The sequence below is a fragment of the Bos indicus genome, chromosome X (genome assembly GCF_029378745.1).
Source record: "Bos indicus isolate NIAB-ARS_2022 breed Sahiwal x Tharparkar chromosome X, NIAB-ARS_B.indTharparkar_mat_pri_1.0, whole genome shotgun sequence".
In the NCBI taxonomy this organism is placed as follows: domain Eukaryota; kingdom Metazoa; phylum Chordata; class Mammalia; order Artiodactyla; family Bovidae; genus Bos; species Bos indicus.
Genome location: NC_091789.1, coordinates 107,324,644 through 107,343,732, shown reverse-complemented (window position 1 = coordinate 107,343,732; position 19,089 = coordinate 107,324,644). Strand labels below are relative to the sequence as shown.

The following is a 19,089-nucleotide window of genomic DNA, read 5'->3' as shown; positions in this document are numbered from 1 at the left end:
AGGATCACACATAGGTGAGTCCTACTGGAGTCAGAGGAACCAGTCCTGACATCCAGCAGACCAAGCTTCAGGAGCTGTTAGTCTCGACTTGGCCTTAAACATCGGCTGTGACATTTGCTCACCAGAGCACAAGTCTTTACTCTGGTAACAGACTGTGCTGGCTCTTTCTCCATTTGTCCCCCAAGACCCATCTTCTGCCCTTCACACCAAGCTCTCTGCCCTAGGAGGCTGACCTCTACAGATTACACCACTTCTTGAGCTTCCTTGTTCTCTACCTTCCGGGTGGGTCCAGCCAATGGGAAGCAGTGAGAGATAGGGGTATGGATTCTACTTCCTCTCTCCCTGCTCTCTCCCTACCTGCTGCCACTGCTACAGCACTTCTACTGGGCTCCAATAAGACCAGTCCCTCCCTGCTTCTCCAGACCTAGGGAGGGTAAAGGCTTCCCACTCCAGCTAGGCCCTGAGCACTTCACTGCCCAAATTGGTTCCCTTGACCTTACACACTCCTCTGTCAATAGCCCCTGTATTAAATCCATACCCCGACTCCTCTATGAGAGCTGTGAGTCTCGAGCTAGAACCTCAGTGGTATAGGGACTTAGCCTGCTCTTTCCCCTGGCCAGGGCTGAAGGTTTTCGTTCAAGCCTGCTGACGGGCCCCCTCTGGTTGCTCAACAGTCCTAACCCCTGGATTCCCCAGCACTGTGCTCCCTGTTCTGGGGAGCCTCCCTGCTAGAGCTCCCTGATATGCTGCCCCTCTAACCCCTAGTCTTGTGTAGCAGACCACTCCCCTACTCAGCTTCTGGTTGGCTAAAGCTCATGGTCCTGTTCCTCTTTTTTTGGTCCCTCACTGCTCCCATTCACTGCAGTTAATCAAACTTGGGAAGGTGTCCCAAATCCCCACCCCTACCACCCACCCTATCCGTTCATGCTGATGCAAACAGAACTGGTACTGAATCTAGTACTGGGACCTGCCTAGCTTTCATCAGCTTCACAGTCTCTTTTCATTTCTCAGTAAGATCCCCATTTCAGGGAAGACACCCTGCTAAGTGTACAGTGATCAGCCCAAGAGTATAGTTACCCACCCAGGTTTCGAGTGGTGGCTGGTGCCAGTAACTTCTAGAGAGGTGTTCATGATACCTCTGGAACTTCAGCCAGAGCTGACTCGTCCAGCTCATACACTGGGGGAAGCATGCAGCTGCCCCACTGCTGGCCTCCACCAGGGCCACACTTCCACACAGGAGCTCAGCCTGCCATTCCTTGTTCTCAACAGAATTTTAATCTGTCACATCACAATCAAGGCTGGGTCACTTTCACAACCTGGTGGATCTTGTCCTAAAGTCCCACATTCAGTGTTTTGGCTACAGCAGACTCTCTAAGTATTGGCAATCCCCAAAGCTCTAAGTGAGAGGCTTTCTTTGCCTGAGTGGGCCCCACAGACCTACACATCTGGTCCAACTCCTCAAGCATAACCACTTCCTCTTCCATAACCATGGCATCTTCTAGCATGTCAGTTCCCTGCCATGTGTGAAAGCTCAGAGAGTAACAGAAGATCAGGAGCATGGAGAAGACTGTGCCACAGGCCAGGGCCCCAGTTCATACCAAGAATAATCAAGAGTGGTTGGCTGCCAAGACATGATCCATCTAGAATGCTCTTGAGTAAGGACTTGGTGGTCCAGCCTCTAGAAGACCCTTCGGGGATTGCTTCAGCTACAGAGCTGTCCTGACTGCAAAGAGCAACTCTACCCTTTCTAACTAATTTCTAACTCATTTTTGACTCATTGGAAAAGACCCTGATGCTAGGAAAGATTGAAGGCGGCAGGAGGAGAAGCGGATGACAGAGAATGAGATGGTTGGATGGCATCAGTGGCTCGATGGACATGAGTTTGAGCAAGCTCTGGGAGTTGGTGATAGACAGGGTGTGCTGCAGTCCATGGGGTTGCAAAGAGTCAGACACGACTGAGTGACTGAACTTCACTTACCCTTTCTAAACCAATGCACAGGGATAAAGTCCAGGTCATTTTGGCCTAACTAACTCAGGATGGCTCTGAGAAGCCATTCTAGCTCCAGAGTTCCCTGTGGACCAGCAAAGGCTGCCTTTGGATCTGCATCAAAGCTCAATTCTCCCTCTGTGCACTCCAATGTCCCCCCTCTCCCTCCCATAGGTATTGATACCAAGGACATTTCCAAATAAACATCCTGCACATTAAACTCCATCTGCTTCCTGGAGAAGCCAACCTGTGACATAGCTCTGACCCATTGTGTCTCAGGGCATTATTAGATATTAACATTTATGTACACTTGTATGGTTCAGGAGATACTACACTTTTCTTTTTTTCTTTTTTGATACTACACTTTTCATGGCTCATTCTGCTGTCTGAACTATGCAATATTATGGGCAACCCATTCACAGTACATCTTTTCATATAGATTACAGACTCACTGGTAACATTCCCAGGCTATCGAATATCCTCTTTAATGAAATGATAACAAGCTTAGGAGTACCAGAGTGCTTCAGACTCTGCAGTTTAGTTAAATTCTCACTAAAGGGTAAATCGGTCAGGTGCCATTTTATATCTATGTTCTTCCTTTTATTTCTAAACTGGCTGAAAAAGAACGGCCCCTTCCAAATGTCTCCTGAAGACTGAACTGTTTCCAGGCTTGTTCCTCTGGGATGATAAGAGACTCTAAGAGTAAAGTTCTTCTCACCATAAATGAGTTAACAACTGGAAGAGTCTACTTACTGCTGAAGCACAGGCCCTTTCTGATGCTACATGCCTGTTCTGTAGCTGTTCTAACTCTTACCTTTAAGGATAGAATCACTGATCTTAGCTTTCGAACTTGACAGCTCAGGGCCCAGCCCCCTGACTTCAAGACTTAAGACATTGCCATTTTAGAAACAATAGTAACAACCACCGTGTAAGCCGTTACTTGGGGTAGGTATTGTGGTAACTGTCTCATGTGTACTGACATAAGCACTACTTTTACCTCCATTTTTGAGATGGGGAAACTTGAAAGGTTGACTCACTTACATGAAGTGACCCAGTTAGTCAATCTTAGAGCTAAGGATTTGAGTTCAGCTTCCTATGATTCCAGACCTTCTGTTTCACACGCTCTCTCTAAAGAACCTGAGGCCCACTGCTCAATAACTATCCCAGCAGATAGAGTAGGTAAAAGATGAAATGGGGGAGGGGTGGCTAAAGGGAAAGTAGATTTTTGGCCTTTGCACACTGACTCTCCTTCCAATGCAGGTGGTGATCCTTTTGCAGGTCCTTAAATCAATTTAATGGGTAATGGACTATATTCAAAAGAAAGAAAGAAGGTGGGGAGAAAGAAAGGAAATAGGGAGGAAAGAAAAGAAAGATCATACATCATTGCATGTAGTTAGAATAATATTGTTTCATGAAACGTTTGTTCTATTGTATATGTGCATGCTGGGTTGCTATGGAAAAATGTCTTTCTTACTGTAGGTTGTAGTACCAAAAGGCAATTAAATTTCATTCAAACTCAATAATCATCAGGAAAATAAAAATTAAAGCAATAAGATACCACATATTTTCAGAGGCAAAAATGTAAAAATAACGTGAATGCCTAGTGATAGAGAAATGGATGAATAAATTATTCCATACTCATACTACAGTATTAAACAATGGCTTAGTGATGTGAGTGAAGTTCCTCGGTCATGTCCGACTCTTTGTGACCCTGTGGACGGTAGCCTACCAAGCTCCTCTGTCCATAGGATTTTCCAGGCAAGAGTACTGGAGTGGGTTGCCATTTCCTTCTCCAGGGGATCTTCCCAACCCAGGGATTGAACCCAGGTCTCCCACATTGTAGGCAGATGCTTTACCATCTGAGCCACCAGGGAAGTCTACACATATTAAACTAGAGAAATGTCCCATGGTGTACAATTAAGAAAAATACACAGCAGATAAAATGCATGTGGTACAATTATATTTCTGTGCATTAAAATGATGAAACCTCAAAGCATAGGTAAACATTTGGGTGATGGATTGGGTGGAATAGAAAAGGAGAGAAGGAGAAAGTGAGGAGAAAAACAACAAAGGTAGTTGCTAACTAGCAAAAATAAGTATGTGTATCACTCAGGATCACAAAAGAAATAGAGGATATATGTGGACTGTGCAAATTGAGAAAAGCTTAATAAAATGACTATTTACAAAGTTGTGGGAAGTGTTCAGGAAAACCAACAAGGGATCCTCCAGACCCTCAAGGAGCCATTACCACCACTTGAGGCTCAAGGGGCACGTGAGAGTGGTTGCAGCTACATCGAGAGAAACTCCAGACAGGTGCTGTGGACCTTGGAGGAGGAGGCAGTCAGGGAGGGAGATGACTTTTTTCTCTTCCCACCCTCCACTCTCCTGCTGGTGCATCCCAATGGCTCCCCCAACTGGAGGCCAGAGGGCTAGGGGACTCACTGATGAAGCTTACAAAGATCAGCTGCCTAGGACTCAGAGCAGGGTAGACGGGGTTGGAGCAAAGTCCCAATGGGACAAATGCATTCTATCCAAAACAGAATACTGTAACATTAAATGAAAAGGCAGAACATAAACTCTATCCATCATTGTTCCTTTTACATGTAAAAATTACATATTTGTGTGGCTAAGAAATTAAATCCCTCGTGGCTCAGATGATAAAGAATCTGCCTGTAATGCAGGAGATGCGGGTTCAATCCCTGGATCAGGAAGATCCCCTGGAGGAGGAAATGGCAACCCACTCCAGTTTTCTTGTCTGGAAAATTCCATGGACAGAGGAGCCTGGCAGGCTATAGTCCATGAGGTTGCAAACAATCGGACACAAATGAGCAGTTAACACTTAAAAGATTACCAAATGACAGTATTAACTTGTTTTTGTGACACTATCTTGAACTTTAGTGAATTAAATCCAGTATCTTCAATAATAATTATATTTAAATGATTTGTTCCTTTTTCATTCTTTGTGGTAAAACAGATCTGAGTTAAAATTCTCACTCTCCCATACAATGGCTGTTCTTCTAACTTCTTCATCTCTAAAATGGGAATGATAAAAGTATCTACCCTCAGAAAGTTGCTCTGAGGATTAAATGAGCAAATAGATTTTGAGGTCTTAGAAGAGAGCTTGACACACAGTAAATGGTTTAAGTGTGTGCTGTTGCTATGGTGACGATGGATCATCAAAGAGCCTCTTAAGGGGTCTACTTGTCTCCTTGTCTTCTCTCCAATCTACCCACCACCCAACCAGAGCAAGGGCCCTTTAAAGGGCATACCTAATCATGTCACTCTCTTCCTGGACATTTGTTCATGGTCTCCAGACTTTGCAGAATGATATGCAAACCTCACCCATGAGGTTATCTCCAGCCTCATCCCTCTCCTCTCCTCCCGCTTTGTGCCTTCATCCCAGCCACACCGATTCTTCCTGGTTCTGACCAAGAGTCATGCTGCCCCTTGCCCTGGAGCCTCTGTTGGGAATGCCACTGGGCATAACATGCCACTCTTCCTATCCAACTCTTACTATTCATCATCGAAATTTCCAGTATCACCTCCTAAGACTTCTTGTCCCCCTGACCCTCCTCAAGATAGCAAAAATGACTGTCTCTAGACCCCAGGACATAGCACCAAAACTGCTGAGAGTGGATACTTAAATGTGACTTGTCTGAGAATTAAATTAATAAATTAATGAGTTAAGTAACTATCCCCGAAGTCACTGAGCTAAGCAAGCGGCAGGGCCAGAATTCAAGCCCAGCTCTGTTTAACTCCAAAGGCCACCAGTGTTTCCCCATCATCTGGAGGTTCTAAGGCTGCCTGACACTCCAGAAGAGCTGCATGCCTGAGGGAACTCCCCAAGGGCACTAGACCAGTTCAGGCCAGAATGAGCTGGTCAGCAGAGACCAGGAGGAATAAATGCCTCCTTTCTGAGAGTACTGACCACATGACATTTGCTTTATCAAGGGACTTTCCCAAGAAAATCAATTTCTGGAGCATGTTAAAACATAAACAAACCACCACCCACCCATCCACTCCTTAAAGACAATTGGTCCAAAGAGATCTTAGAGAATTCAGACAATTCCACAATGTTGAGAGCATCATCTGATCACAAGAACTTTGTTTTCCCTAACCAAGCATTTTTCTACTGAATTTCTATTTCAAATTTGGCCCCACTAGGAAATATGCGTCTCCACACAATACTGCTTCACCCAAGGCAAACCTGTGTGCACCGCCTCAGACACACTGGGGATTCTTGACATATGCACCATTTGAGGTTTGCTCTTGTGGCTTATGATGATATTACCAGAATCCCCTGATAACAGTGTTTATATCTATTTATAACTGTAACCTATTATCCTATTTTCCATATAATTGGGTGCGACTTAGGTTAAAAAACATTCAGCTGCATAAGAAAAATCACGCTCTTATACAGCAGATGTTCGCTCAGCATGGAAAGTGAATTAGCCTTTAACACAAATACTCAGAAATACACAGTGCTCTTTCCAAAAGCACTGATGTTAATATTCTACATTGAAAAATAATTTCAAGATAAAGGATGTTAAAAATGCAAGGCAGGTAGCTATGGCTTGTTTTTATAACAGGTATTATTGTTAATTTTACCTCTTTAATGTATGATGCCACTTCCAATACAGGCACTGGATTCACTCTCCAGTTCAGGGCACAGAAAAATGACTCATAATTTATTTGTTTTTCACTGTCTTCAAACCTAAAAATATAATTATATGATTTGAGTCGATCTGTACAATTCAGGACCAAAATGTCAGCTTAAATCCACCATGAAAACATAATATTAGAAGTGCTTCAATATTGATATTTTTCTTATTTCTTATTACTTTATATTTTGTTTCTAATGCTCCAGGCTGTAAATTCTTTGAGAGCAGAGACTTCACACATCTAATTCACCAAAGTATCCCCAGGACCTATGACCAACCTAGATAGCATATTAAAAAGCAGAGACATTCTTTGCTGACAAAGGTCCATCAAGTCAAAGCTATGGTTTTTCCAGTAGTCATGTATGGATGTGAGAGTTGGACCATAAGGAAGGCTGAGCGCTGAAGAACTGATGCTTTCAAATCGTGGTGTTGGAGAAGACTCTTGAGAGTCCCTTGGACTGAAAGGAGCTCAAACCAGTCAATCCTAAAGGAAATCAACCCTGAATATTCATTGGAAGGACTGATGCAGAAACTCCAATACTTTGGCCACCTGATGCGAAGGGCTGACTCACTGGAAAAGACTCTGATGCTGGGAAAGATTGAAGGCAGGAGAAGGGGGTGACAGAGGATGAGATGGTTGGATGGTATCACCGACTCCATGGACATAAGTTTGAGCAAACTCTGGAAGACGGTGAAGGACAGGAAAGCTTGGCGTGCTGCAGTCCATGGGGTTGCAAAGAGTCGGACACGACTTAACAACAATAGTTCCATACATGTTACCATGGAAATATGTTAATAATGTATTGTTGAGTGGAAAGAGGTTATAAAATAGAATGCAGAGTTATGATCTCACTTTAGGTTTATATTTGTACAAAACAGCATTTAAAAAGTCCAGTAACAATACACAGAAGTATTAAGAATAGCTATCTTTGGCAGAGAGATTATAATTGTTGCTTTTTCTTTAGACTTTCTGTATCATCTGAATTCTTTTAAATTTATAATCAGGAAAACTTAAGCCCATTTTCATTTTGAAAACAAAAAAAAAACACAAATGATTAACCTGTATCATAAAGTTATAGGTCAAAAATAACTAATCTAGTTGACTGCTGCTACTGCTACTGCTAAGTCGCTTCAGTCATGTCCGACTCTGTGCGACCCCATAGACGGCAGCCCACCAGGTCCCGCCGTCCCTGGGATTCTCCAGGCAAGAACACCGGAGTGGGTTGCCATTTCCCCCTCCAATGCATGAAAGTGAAAAGTGAAAGTGAAGTCACTCAGTCGTGTCCGACTCTTAGCGACCCCATGGACTGCAGCCTACCAGGCTCCTCCGTCCATGGGATTTTCCAGGCAAGAGTACTAGAGTGGGGTGCCATGTCATAAGTTTATTCTTAACCATAATAGAGTTTTGGCCATTAAGACCTCAAATTTTCAAGGCAATTGCTACAATGTCCCCAACACAAAGTACCTCTTATTGTAATACCTCAATGTTTTCTAATCTGAATTTGACCACATTCTGCCAATTTCTAAGGCTAAATATATACTGGTTATATAACATGATTTTTGGAAGAAAAAAAAAAAACAAAGGTGGTCACTAAGGCATTGTTCCAAGCACCCTGCTCCAGGTTCCTGCCCTTCTCTCAGCACCTCTAACTCAACAGGCTCTGCCCCCCGCTCCCAACCAGCAAGTGAGGTGTGCAAGTTACTATTGCAAGGATGAACAGAGGATAATTAACTATAAGAAAACTCGGTGATAACAGAAGCAGGAAAAAAATAACTCATAATCAGTCAAAAGGCTTTTTTTCCAAGCATTAAGAAAAGAATAGCTCACATTTATAAACTAATAAAAATTAGCAGCAATAAATGAAATGTTACATGATGAAGTTACATAGACTCATCAACATAAAGTAGAATAAACAGAGAGATCAGAAGAGGGGAAAGGGAATTCAGTCATTTTTTTGTGTACATTTTCTTTGGCCAAGGATTCTGGGAGACAGCTCCAACATGTTGCCCCCTACCACTGTTTATCCTGTGAATTCTGGCTCACTCGTCATTTGAACTCCTTGAAAGGACATGATCTGTTTATGGAATAGTTTGTAGCCAAAATGCAGGACCATTATGTCTTTTATTTGCCTGTTTTTGGGGAGATGAACTAAAACTCAATCAATGAAAGATGTTTTGTAAGAAGCTTTCCTTTAGCATGGTACCTCGAAGAAAAATATTCCGTAATACTCTGAGTAGGAGCTGAGATCAGAGAATGAGATCATGGAGGGCCTTTGACTTTCATACTAAGGACAGCTAAGAGCCATTGGAGTACGTTGTGCAGAACAGTTATGAGATCGATGTTATATTTTCTGAAGATCACACTAGTTGATATATTGCAGGTACGATGTAGGGGCAAGGCCACAGTGGCAAGGGTACTTAGCAGTCTTCTGCAGTAATCCGGGCAAGAGGTAATGGCAGCTTTGATGACAGTGGTGGCAGTGGAGAGCAGGGAGGAACGGTAAAGCCTGAATATATTTTGAGCGTAGGATTCCTGAAAGATTTTATAGTGTATAGGGGAGGTGAGGGGGAGAATGAATAGGAATGGATTCAGGACAACTTCCAGGGTTTTGCTTGAGCAACTGGAGTTTGGTTTTGGATGTATTACATTTTGATGGGAAGTGTGCAGTTGGGTATATGAGTCTGAAGTTCAGGGAATAGGTTTGAGTTAGAGATCAAAATGGGGCAGTCATTAGCATACAGATTGTATTTAAAGCCACCCGCCTGGAAGATTGAATGAGATCACCAATGAAAGAAGTTTCTCTGTCTATTCCTACAATACAGAATCTAATTGTTGCTAAATTCCCATCACATCATGACAGGAGGCATGTATTGAATCCTAGAGGTTTCAGAAGTATAATATCCCAGTGATTTGGAAACCAGTCAAAAGACTATGAAACAGATTTAGAATCAGGTCTGACTTCACCTCTCATATACAGTCTACTAACCAGTTCTGTAGGCTCTAACACCTAAGCATATCACAAGTCTATTTTTCTCCATCTTTTCTATTCTAATAAGCCACCATCATCTCTGACCTGGGTTACAGGAATAGCATTTGTATCATGGTCTTGCTGCTTCTACTCTTACATCCTCCACCAGAATGGTCTTTCTAAAACACAGATTGGATTAGTTACTTCCTCGCTGACAACTCTCTGGTGACTTTCCAATCCACTTAGAACACAAGCTGAACTCCTTACCAGGGTTTATAAAGCCACATATAATCTGGTCCCCCACTAACTTCTCTGATCTCATCTGAACTCTCTCTCCCTCTTCACCATCTTCCAGGTACACTTGCTTTCTTCATGCTCTCTGATCATAACAAGACTGTTCCCAGCAACGCAAGGCATTTGCACGTTCTGGGCCCTTTGTCTGGAAAGTCTCCATTCAAATGTTACTTCCTTAGAAAGGCCTTTCTGCTTCCACTTTTTAAACCGAGTCCCCATGCCTAAGTCAGTCTATATTTGTTCCATATGATGGCACTGGATGGTACAGGAAAACTTCTGGAAGTCACCACTGAAGTCCTATTATCAGACTTCCTTACCAATCTGTCTGATATTTGCTTATGATCACTTGTCAACCCTAGCACTTTTCCCCTAGCACTTTTCCCTGCCCAACTCATGATAATGTCTGACTCAACACAATCTAACCATTCACCCATCTCAAAAGATATTTGGGAAGCTATTCTTGACTCAAATAATATTCAGGAAGGATCAAATGGTGTTAATCAAAGAATACATACACAGCTTAACAATGATGTCTAAAACCTTTTTGAGGAAAAATGTTTAAAGATTTAATCTTTCCAAAGTCCAAAGCCAAGCCTCAGGAAAGAGCTGAGCTGACGTGATAAAATGGGCTTCCCTGATGGCTGAGTTGGTAAAGAATCTCCCTGCAGTGCAGGAAACCCCAGTTTGATTCCTCAGTCAGAAAGATCCACTAGAGAGGGGATAGGCTACTCACTCCAGTATTCTTGGGCTTCCCTAGTGGCTCAGCTGGTAAAGAATCTCCCTGCAGTACAGAAAACCCCAGTTCAATTCCTCAGTCAGAAAGATCCACTGGAGAGGGGATAGGCTACCCACTCCAGTATTCTTGGGGTTCCCTGGTGGCTCAGCTGGTAAAGAATCCACCTGCAATGTGAGAGACCTGGGTTCCATCCCTGGGTTGGGAAGGATCCCCTGGAGAAGGGAACGGTGACCCAATCCAGTATTGTGGCCTGGAGAATTCCATGGACTATATAGTCTGTGGGGTCACAAAGAGTCGGACTTGACTGAGTGACTTTCCCTTCACTTTACTTCAACGTGATAAAACAGCTTAGCTAGTAAAGAATCTGCCTGCAATGCAGGAGACTCCAGTTCAATTCCTGGGTCAGGAAGATCCCCTGGAGAATGTATAGGCTACCCACTCTAGTATTCTTGGGCTTCCCTGGCAGCCCAGATGGGAAAGAATTCGTCTGCAATGTGGGAGACCTGGATACGATCTCTGGGTTGGGAAGATCCCCTGGAGGAGGGCATGGCAACCCACTTCAATATTCTTGTCTGGAGAATCTTCATGGACAGAGGAGCCTGGTGGGCTATAGTCAGACACAACTGAGCGACTAAGCACAATGTGGTAAAATACTCCAAGTTTCTCTTTTCAGTTTTGTCTGTGAGGATTTCACTGGAGGTGGGAATCCCCCCAAAAAGGAGCAAGACAGAAAAAGAACAAAGAATCTTTCAATGAAAAAGGATAAAATTATGCAATGCTTCCTGGGAGATTCCTTTGTTCTTGGGAAGTGGGTAGGATGGCAGTAAATCACAATGGGTCACTCACAAATACTTATCTCCTTTTCCCACCAAAATCTCACCCAATGACAATAGATAAATAAAAGTAGATAGTATCCTGCAATGACAAAGATAGCTGGCGGAAAAAAGGCAACACTGAATAAGAAATTTCAAAATCTTTTGCAAGATGGAAATCAGACTAGGATAACTGACTTGGCACAGCAGAGGAAAGGAAGCTGAACTCCAAATGTCTGTGGCAGAGACAGGGAGGGCACTTAAGAGATTAGGCAATGTGGCCCACAAAACTGCTGAGAGGCTGAGTGACTGTAGACTCCAGGTGCCAATAAAGGCAGGGATAAGGTGCTGTGCTTAGTTGCTCAGTCAGTCATGTCCAACTCCTTGCAACCCCATGGACTGCAGCCTGCCAGGCTCCTCTATCCATGGGGATTCTCCAGGCAAGAATATTGGAGTGGGTTGCCATGTCCTCCTCCAGGGGATTTTTCCAACCCAAGGATCAAACCCAGGTCTCCCGCATTGCAGGTAGATTCTTCACTGACTGAGCCACCAGGGAAGCCCAGGGATAAGGTGGTAGTGGTTTAGTCACTAAGTTGTGCCTGACTCTTGTGACCCCATTGAATGTAGCCTGCCAGGCTCCTCCATCCATGGGATTCTTCAGGCAAGAATACTGGAGTGGATTGCCATTTCCTTCTCCTTCCTGACCCAGGAATCAAACCCAGGTCTCCTGCATTTCAGGCAGACTCTTTACTGATTGAGCTATGAGGGAAGCCCCAGGGATAAGGTGGGGTACTGAAAACAAGGGCTGTTTGAAAGCCTGAAAACAGCAAGAGCAGCTGGACCCTCAAGAATCTGTCCTTGTACACTGGACTCTTCACTGTAGGGGACTGGGGCTTGTTCCCCAGAGAAATTCAACTAAAGAAGCTCTAGTCTTGGGTAGATGAAGCACAATGGAGGGTTAAGAAGAACATTACCCACTCAACTTGGGTCTCTCAGACCCCTTCCTTCCCCTTTCCTGTTTTCAGAACATCAGTGACTGTGCTTAATTTCTCCTCCTTTTCCTTAACCCACTTCCCTCCTAACCCTTCAGGAGAAGACAGGATTCTTCTCTCGATGCTCTGAGTGGCCCTGAGAGATCTCCAGATTGTGGCTTCTGGGGATTCCCTAATGAAAATGTAGGCTAGGAGATGACTCATGCAGTGAACCCACTAACCAAGAAGACCCACCCCCAAAAGCTTCCAACATTAAGGACAGAAGTCAAAGCAGGAACAGGGGAAAAAAACTATCAGGGGACAAAGAAAATTCAGGTAGCAGAAGGAAAGATGTGACTTAAGAAGATATGTTACACCCATGAAGAAAGAACAGAAGACTACAAAAAAGGAACCAAAAGTGTGCTCTTGGAATAAAAAATATGATAGTAGTAAAAAGATGCGGTAGAAAGGGTGGAATGTAAAGCTGAGGAAACCCCTTGGTAAGGACATCCTAATGACAAAGAAAAACTTAATCCAGATTCAATTTGGATTCGAATTCAATTCAATTTGAATTGAATTTGAATTCTAATTCAATTTGGCTCGAGAGCCAAAATCTTAATGATAGGAGTTCTCACAAGACAAAAATGAAAAAGGATGGGAGGAAATAATTTAAAAATTAATGGAAAATTTCTCTGAGCCAAAGGACAGAGTCTCCAGACTGGAAGGGCCCATAAACTGTTAAGCACAATCTATATATAGGCGTGTGCCCCGCCGCCCCCCCACACACACACTCGACAAGGCCCCATCGTGAATTTCCAGAACATCAGGAATAAAGACATGATTCTAAGAGCATCTAGAAAGAACACCAGTAATGGGAATCAATATTATACTAAATTCTCAAGCATCATAACAGGAAATTAGTACTAGTATCTAAAAATGAGAAATCCAGAAATAGCAGAATGTACATGCTATTTTAAGTTCTGTAGAAACAACTAGAAAGACTGAAAGGCTGTTTTTTGAGAATGGGTCTGGGAGGTGGGGAGAGATGTGGCTGGAAACTGCTCTTGTCAGAGTAAGTTTTTTTAGAATTATTTATTTTCTTTACTATAAGCATGTATCCGTTAGGCATAAATGAAAATATAAGAAGTGTGAAAAGCAGATGAGAGACAGTGCAGAGTGCTTTCCCAGGTGGTCAATTCATGCATCAGACTTGGAAAGGCATGAGCACCCTCATTTGGGCACACTGATAAGGGAATCGTCTCCTGGTCTTTCTCCCAGTTCCAAAACTCAGCACAGAGCTTCCTTGCCCGCACCACTGACAGCGTGAGATTTTTCACATTTGCTCCATTTGCTACTATACCCTATATCTACTATATGCTACTGTCAGATGAGGCTGTCAGAGAGACAAGAATAGGATACAAAGGAGCACTCCAGGTTGGAGGAGAAGGAGACGAGGAGGAGCAGTTTAGAGATGGACGCAGGCTCAACTCTTAGGGAGTAAGGACAAGTAGGTCAATTTCCCCTGAATATTATCTCCCCAGCGGTCCTCCCTGTCTCCTGACCACTGCAGGTCATCATTCACCAAATCCTATCCATCCTTTCAAAATATTTTGGGAAAGCCTATGAGTCATATAGAAGATGGATCTCTCTTATCAGGGTCACACTGTGCTTCTGTTCAAAAATGTGAGCCTCCTCTTTCTCCACCTGAATCCACTACTTCTCTCCTTGCCAAACGACATTTGACTCTTGCTAAGACTCTGATTCACAGTCAAAGGATGAAGATTTGCCACTCTGGAGGAAATTCCTTTGAAAAGGCTGTGAAGGCAATTCCAAAGAAGAGCTTTGTATGGCGACATTGTTGGAATGAGTGCACAGCCTTCCAGGGTGACTGCCCTAAAGGGCAATGCTAATTCTGGCTTTTAAGTGTGCCTAAGCTTGTTAAAAAGTCAGCCTGCTTACTTTAAAGTCCTACCTCACAGTGCTGAAGTGTTTTCCTAAAGCCTCCATAAATTCTTCTTTCCCTTTGATACTCAGGCAAGCCACCATTTCCTTCCCTACACAAACTAAAGGACATGTTTGTGGAAGAAGAGGGAGGGCAAAGCCATTTCTCTGGTTCCCCTCTCGATCATAATGACCTCCAAGTAGGCTTCCTGATGCCTTGCTAGGTGGGAGTTCTCAGAAGTGAGTCTAATGTGTCATTTGACGGGTACTCTTGCTCCCCCCTTCCAAAAATGATGAATGGCTTGCAAACCACAGCAGCCATCTATCTCCTTGCCATGGGGAATAATACTGATATGCTTTATTTCCCCCATCTGTGGAGGTAATAGGCGCAGCAGCAGCTGTATTCTGTGCCAGAGTAACTTGGGTTCCCCTCTGCCACAAAGACCATCTCATAACTTAGGAGAAAGGGCTGGCGGCATGGCCAGGGCTGAAAGACAGTGAGGGTAGTGAAGACACATTTGACTCACTTGCTTGGGTTTGGTTTCAGTTCATTACCCGACAAACCCCAGGGTGCACACTGAAACATCTGGTGGGAGTCTTAAAGACCAGACACTCGAGGGGGAAAAAAGTGAAGCTTTGGGCCGCTGTAGCTAGTTGGTCACAACTTAGGAGCTGGCAAGATGGCACTGCCCAGGGTGCCAGTGAGTTAAGTTCCATGATCTCAAATCACCAGGCTTCTAAATTCCAATTGTGATCCCAGCACAGATCTCCTTAGGGACCAAATCGCCTTATATTTGAAAAAGTAGAAACCATCTGTGTGTATGGTCAGGGTTGGGGTGAGAGAGAAGAGAGGGAGAAGAAATGAACAGGGAGAGAAGGGGGTTTCTCAAAACTTCCCAGGGCACCGAACACTTTGCAACGTGAACAAGCACATGGTTCCACCCCTGCCCCTCAGCTTCATGGCCAGGTACTGTTGGTGAAATTACTTAAGCCCCAACCATGCCTCTGCAAGGGGAACAGGGGGAGAGGCTGGGTAGAGCATAATGAGATGATTTGAAAGCCCTGTTAACTTTTTCTATTTTAACTGGTACTTCTGGATGAGGCACCAGCTCTCCCGGGAAGCCAGTCCTGAGGCATTCTGTGGAACCCAAAGCCAACTGTAAAAGACTAGCTTGGGGCAGAGCTGCTGGGCAAAGAGTCACACCTGACTTCTAAGTCCCGCTTCGGAAGGCCACAGTCAGGGGAGGAGGGTGCCTCTTCACTCCCCAGGCCCACCGGGAACAGAGAACAGAATGACCTCACAATTCTCCCCATCTCTTATGGTTTGAGAACCAGCATTTCTTGCTTATTAGTTCTGAGGAAACCTTAACATCCAAATGAAGGCTCAGTGGGATTTATTCCATTTACAGGGATCACTTGGGCAGAAGGCAGTAGGGTTGGACTTCAGAGGCAGCTCTGATAGGTATAAAGCCCATGTGTTTCTCCCCACTGCCCCGTGTAATAGCATGGGACACATCTCCGGGACTGCAGGGTTGAATGAGATATCATCTCTACCCCTAGGGCCTGAGATAGAAACAAAGGTTGAGGGTATCTTAGGGGGTTGTTATTCTAATTCCATCTGGGGCTGAAGTACATTTATTTAGTGAGACAGCCGCCTCAAGAAAAGAGGTATCATGCCTATCATCAATGAAAATGTACCTTTAAATGTGCTCAAGGATTTACAAAATATTCCAGGGCCCTAGGCACTGTTTCAATACAGAATGCCACTCCTATTATGGGTAATAGCTATCACCACATCAAACACTGACATCTGATGTTCTGTGCATTAGTGAAATGATTGTTTGGTAAGGAAGGTGACCTCATACCGGCTGCGTATATGTGTTAGTTGCTCAGGTGCATCAGACTCTTTGTGACCCCATGGACTGTAGCCCACCTGGCTCCTCTGTCCATGGGATTCTCCCCGCAAGAATACTGGAGTGGGTAGCCATTCCCTTCTCCAGGGGATCTTCCTGACCCAGGGATAGAACCCAGGTCTCCTGCATTGCAGGCGGACTCTTGACCGTCATACCGGTTTCCACAGCACAAACTGATGGGGGCTGGGGTAACCAGATGTGAAAAGATTTTGAGGTCCTGATTCCAGCATGAGTTGTGCTAATAAGGAAAAGACCTAACTGAATCAGAAGAAAAATAGAAATGGAGTAGAAGGGAAATCTTAGTACCCAAATGCAGGGTCAGGAGAAATATACAAGTAACATTCCCCGGGTGAAAGAAATCATTGGAATCTTTAGCCATATAGTTTTTCATCTCCTGATCTGAATTCAAAGGGGCTCTACACCTGCTCACCAACTGCCCAGCTCCATCCCAAGGCAGGTAAAACTGCCCCTGGGCAGAGTGTGTGCTGAACCAAGTCAACAAACTCTGGGCCTGTCTCCCACGGGAGACTGTAGACGTCAGAGGGGCTCTGGTTTAGCGTGCCACAGGAGGGCTGTGCAGAAAGAGAGTCTGGTCAAGGCTCTGGAAAGCCCTGTGGAGTCTATGGGGAACAATAAGAATGCAGAATATAAATGTAAGCTGCAGGCTGATGGGCCCGTTAGGAATTAGGGCCGTCTTTGAAAGGAATCTGCGGAGATGATGCAAAACATCAAGCATGTGACCCAAATCGTGGCAGGGCATATTGGAGGGAAAGGGGAATGGGAATGAGACATTTTCTAATCTGATTAGTCTGAAGTTTCCCCTGAGTGTGGAGAAGGGTCAGTGCACAATTAGAAGCAAAGTTAGACTGAACATGGTCTGCTTAGTGGCTCAGAGGGATGACCTCCTTGGAGCTAAGCTGGGGCTCGGAGGCGGATGTGATCTGAGACTGAGCCGGCTTCACGGCAAGTTGGGGAATCATCTTTCTGCCTTTCATGTCAAATCGTCAAGGCAAAGACAAAACAGTCTGCTGAGAGAATGAGAGGATGATGACTTGGTGGCCTCAGTGCTGGATAAGAAACATCTAGGTCCCCCAGAGGCCAGGCTCCCACATTACTGGACTTTCCAGGACAACTCATCCCGAGGCCATCAAGAGATAATTTAATAAACATCTGCAGCTTCCTGACTAGAAGACAGCTTAATGTGTGAAAGGCATTCAGATCCAACTGTTTAAAAACAAGGCTTCCTCAATGTAGGACACAGGTCTCTTCCAGTTCATTTCTAAGTCAGAGCGTGTGGTCTATGGTGTCTGATGAACACTTCTCTCCTAGTCTCCAATCAGGACTTAGTACCAGATGCTATGGCACTGGGGAGTTTATACATGTTATCTCAATTCACCCCAAGAACCACGAGGAAGCAGGTATTGTTATCTCATTCTAGAGATATGGAATCTGAGGTTCAGGCAGGTCAAAAAACTTGCACAAGATTACACAGCTAGCAAGTAGATTCAAAGAATACAGGAGACAAGGTAAGGGGCAAAATTGTCAAGCTGTGACAACCTGCTGCTTATTTTTAGGCAGTAAATCAAACAGGTTAGAAGTAGGTCTCGGTATCTGAGTGGATCAGATGTCTACTCACAAATCTTCATTACAAGGTAAGAGACAAAAAAAAAAAAAAGAAAGAAAAAGAAACATAAATAGTGCTGTGAGAATTCTTAGCCAGGAGATAATCACACCAGCCAACCAAATCCAAGAGGGCTTCATGGATACAGTGCTATGCAAAACAGGTCTCAAGTGAAGAACAAGATTTCAGCAGGTGAAGAAAACTCAAAGCTAGTTCCTACTGAAGAAACAGCAAGAGAAAAGGCAAAAAAGTGGGAAGGCAGGAGGTATACAAGTGAAAAGCTAAATGGGCCATCTGGCTGGACTACTGGGAATGGGAAGAGGAGCTTTGAGAATGTGGTAACTGTGGAGAAACCAGACTCCTAAGCCTGCACTTCATCTCAGGTCCTTTGTACTGGGATGGCCTATTTATCCCTCATACTGCTGCTAGAAAATAAAAGCAAATAGAGCTGAAAGTCTAGAAGACAACCCCAGGTTATCCAATGCACACACACACACACAGCCACCTAGATTGGCCTCTTCTTGATTCTGCTCCTGATACTAGGAGCAGAAGGACCCTAGCTTTCCCATGTGGGATTTAGTTTTTGTCTGCTTCCTTTTTTTTTTTCTGTCTCAGATGACGACTGCCCACTCCAACCCCTGCTTGAGAATAATGCTCTAATGACAACCCTAAGCCCCACAATGGAGAAGGCGGAAGAGGAGCTCAAAGCTGAGGAAGCTGGTTATTCCTTAGAGAACAAAGAAATGGTACAGAAGGCTTGTGAGTAGAAAAGCGACACTAGGATATTCTTGCTCTTAGAAGGTACTTAGCTGCTAGATGTAAAGATGGATTTAAAAATTTAGAGGCTGGTGGAAGAAAGGCCAATGTGGGGGCCCTGCAACAATCAAGAAGAAAAGTAGGTCAGAACAAGAGTGGAGGTGGTGGGAATAGAGGGGAGAGAGAACATGCAAGCAGCAGAAGTAGGAGGCAGAACAGGCAGAACATTCTAATCTACTGGCTATTTGTAGACAATAATTCAAAACGGTTTGAAGCAGAAGATGTGCATTTTAAAGGTTCAGAGGTTAAGTCACAGTTCTTCTTCTAGACTATGTGACTTTGGGCAAAATCTTATCTCTCTAGACCTCAGCATCCTCATGTAAGATAGGAGGATAATAGCTCTGACCTCACCAAGCTGTTCTCACGAA

The 19,089-nt window shown here is 44.2% G+C and overlaps 1 protein-coding gene across 2 annotated transcripts in view; it reads right to left on the bottom strand.

Annotated features, from left to right (window-relative positions):
* EFHC2 (EF-hand domain containing 2) overlaps positions 1 to 19,089 on the bottom strand; it is a 237,858-nt gene that overhangs the window by 16,232 nt on the left and 202,537 nt on the right. The window contains exon 14 of one of the 2 annotated variants that reach the window (XM_070785415.1): positions 6,596 to 6,701. The exons of the other annotated variant lie outside the window; for it this stretch is intronic. Coding sequence (XP_070641516.1) covers positions 6,596 to 6,701 — 106 coding nt within the window. The remainder of the gene's footprint in view (positions 1 to 6,595; positions 6,702 to 19,089) is intronic. 2 annotated transcript variants of the gene reach the window in all.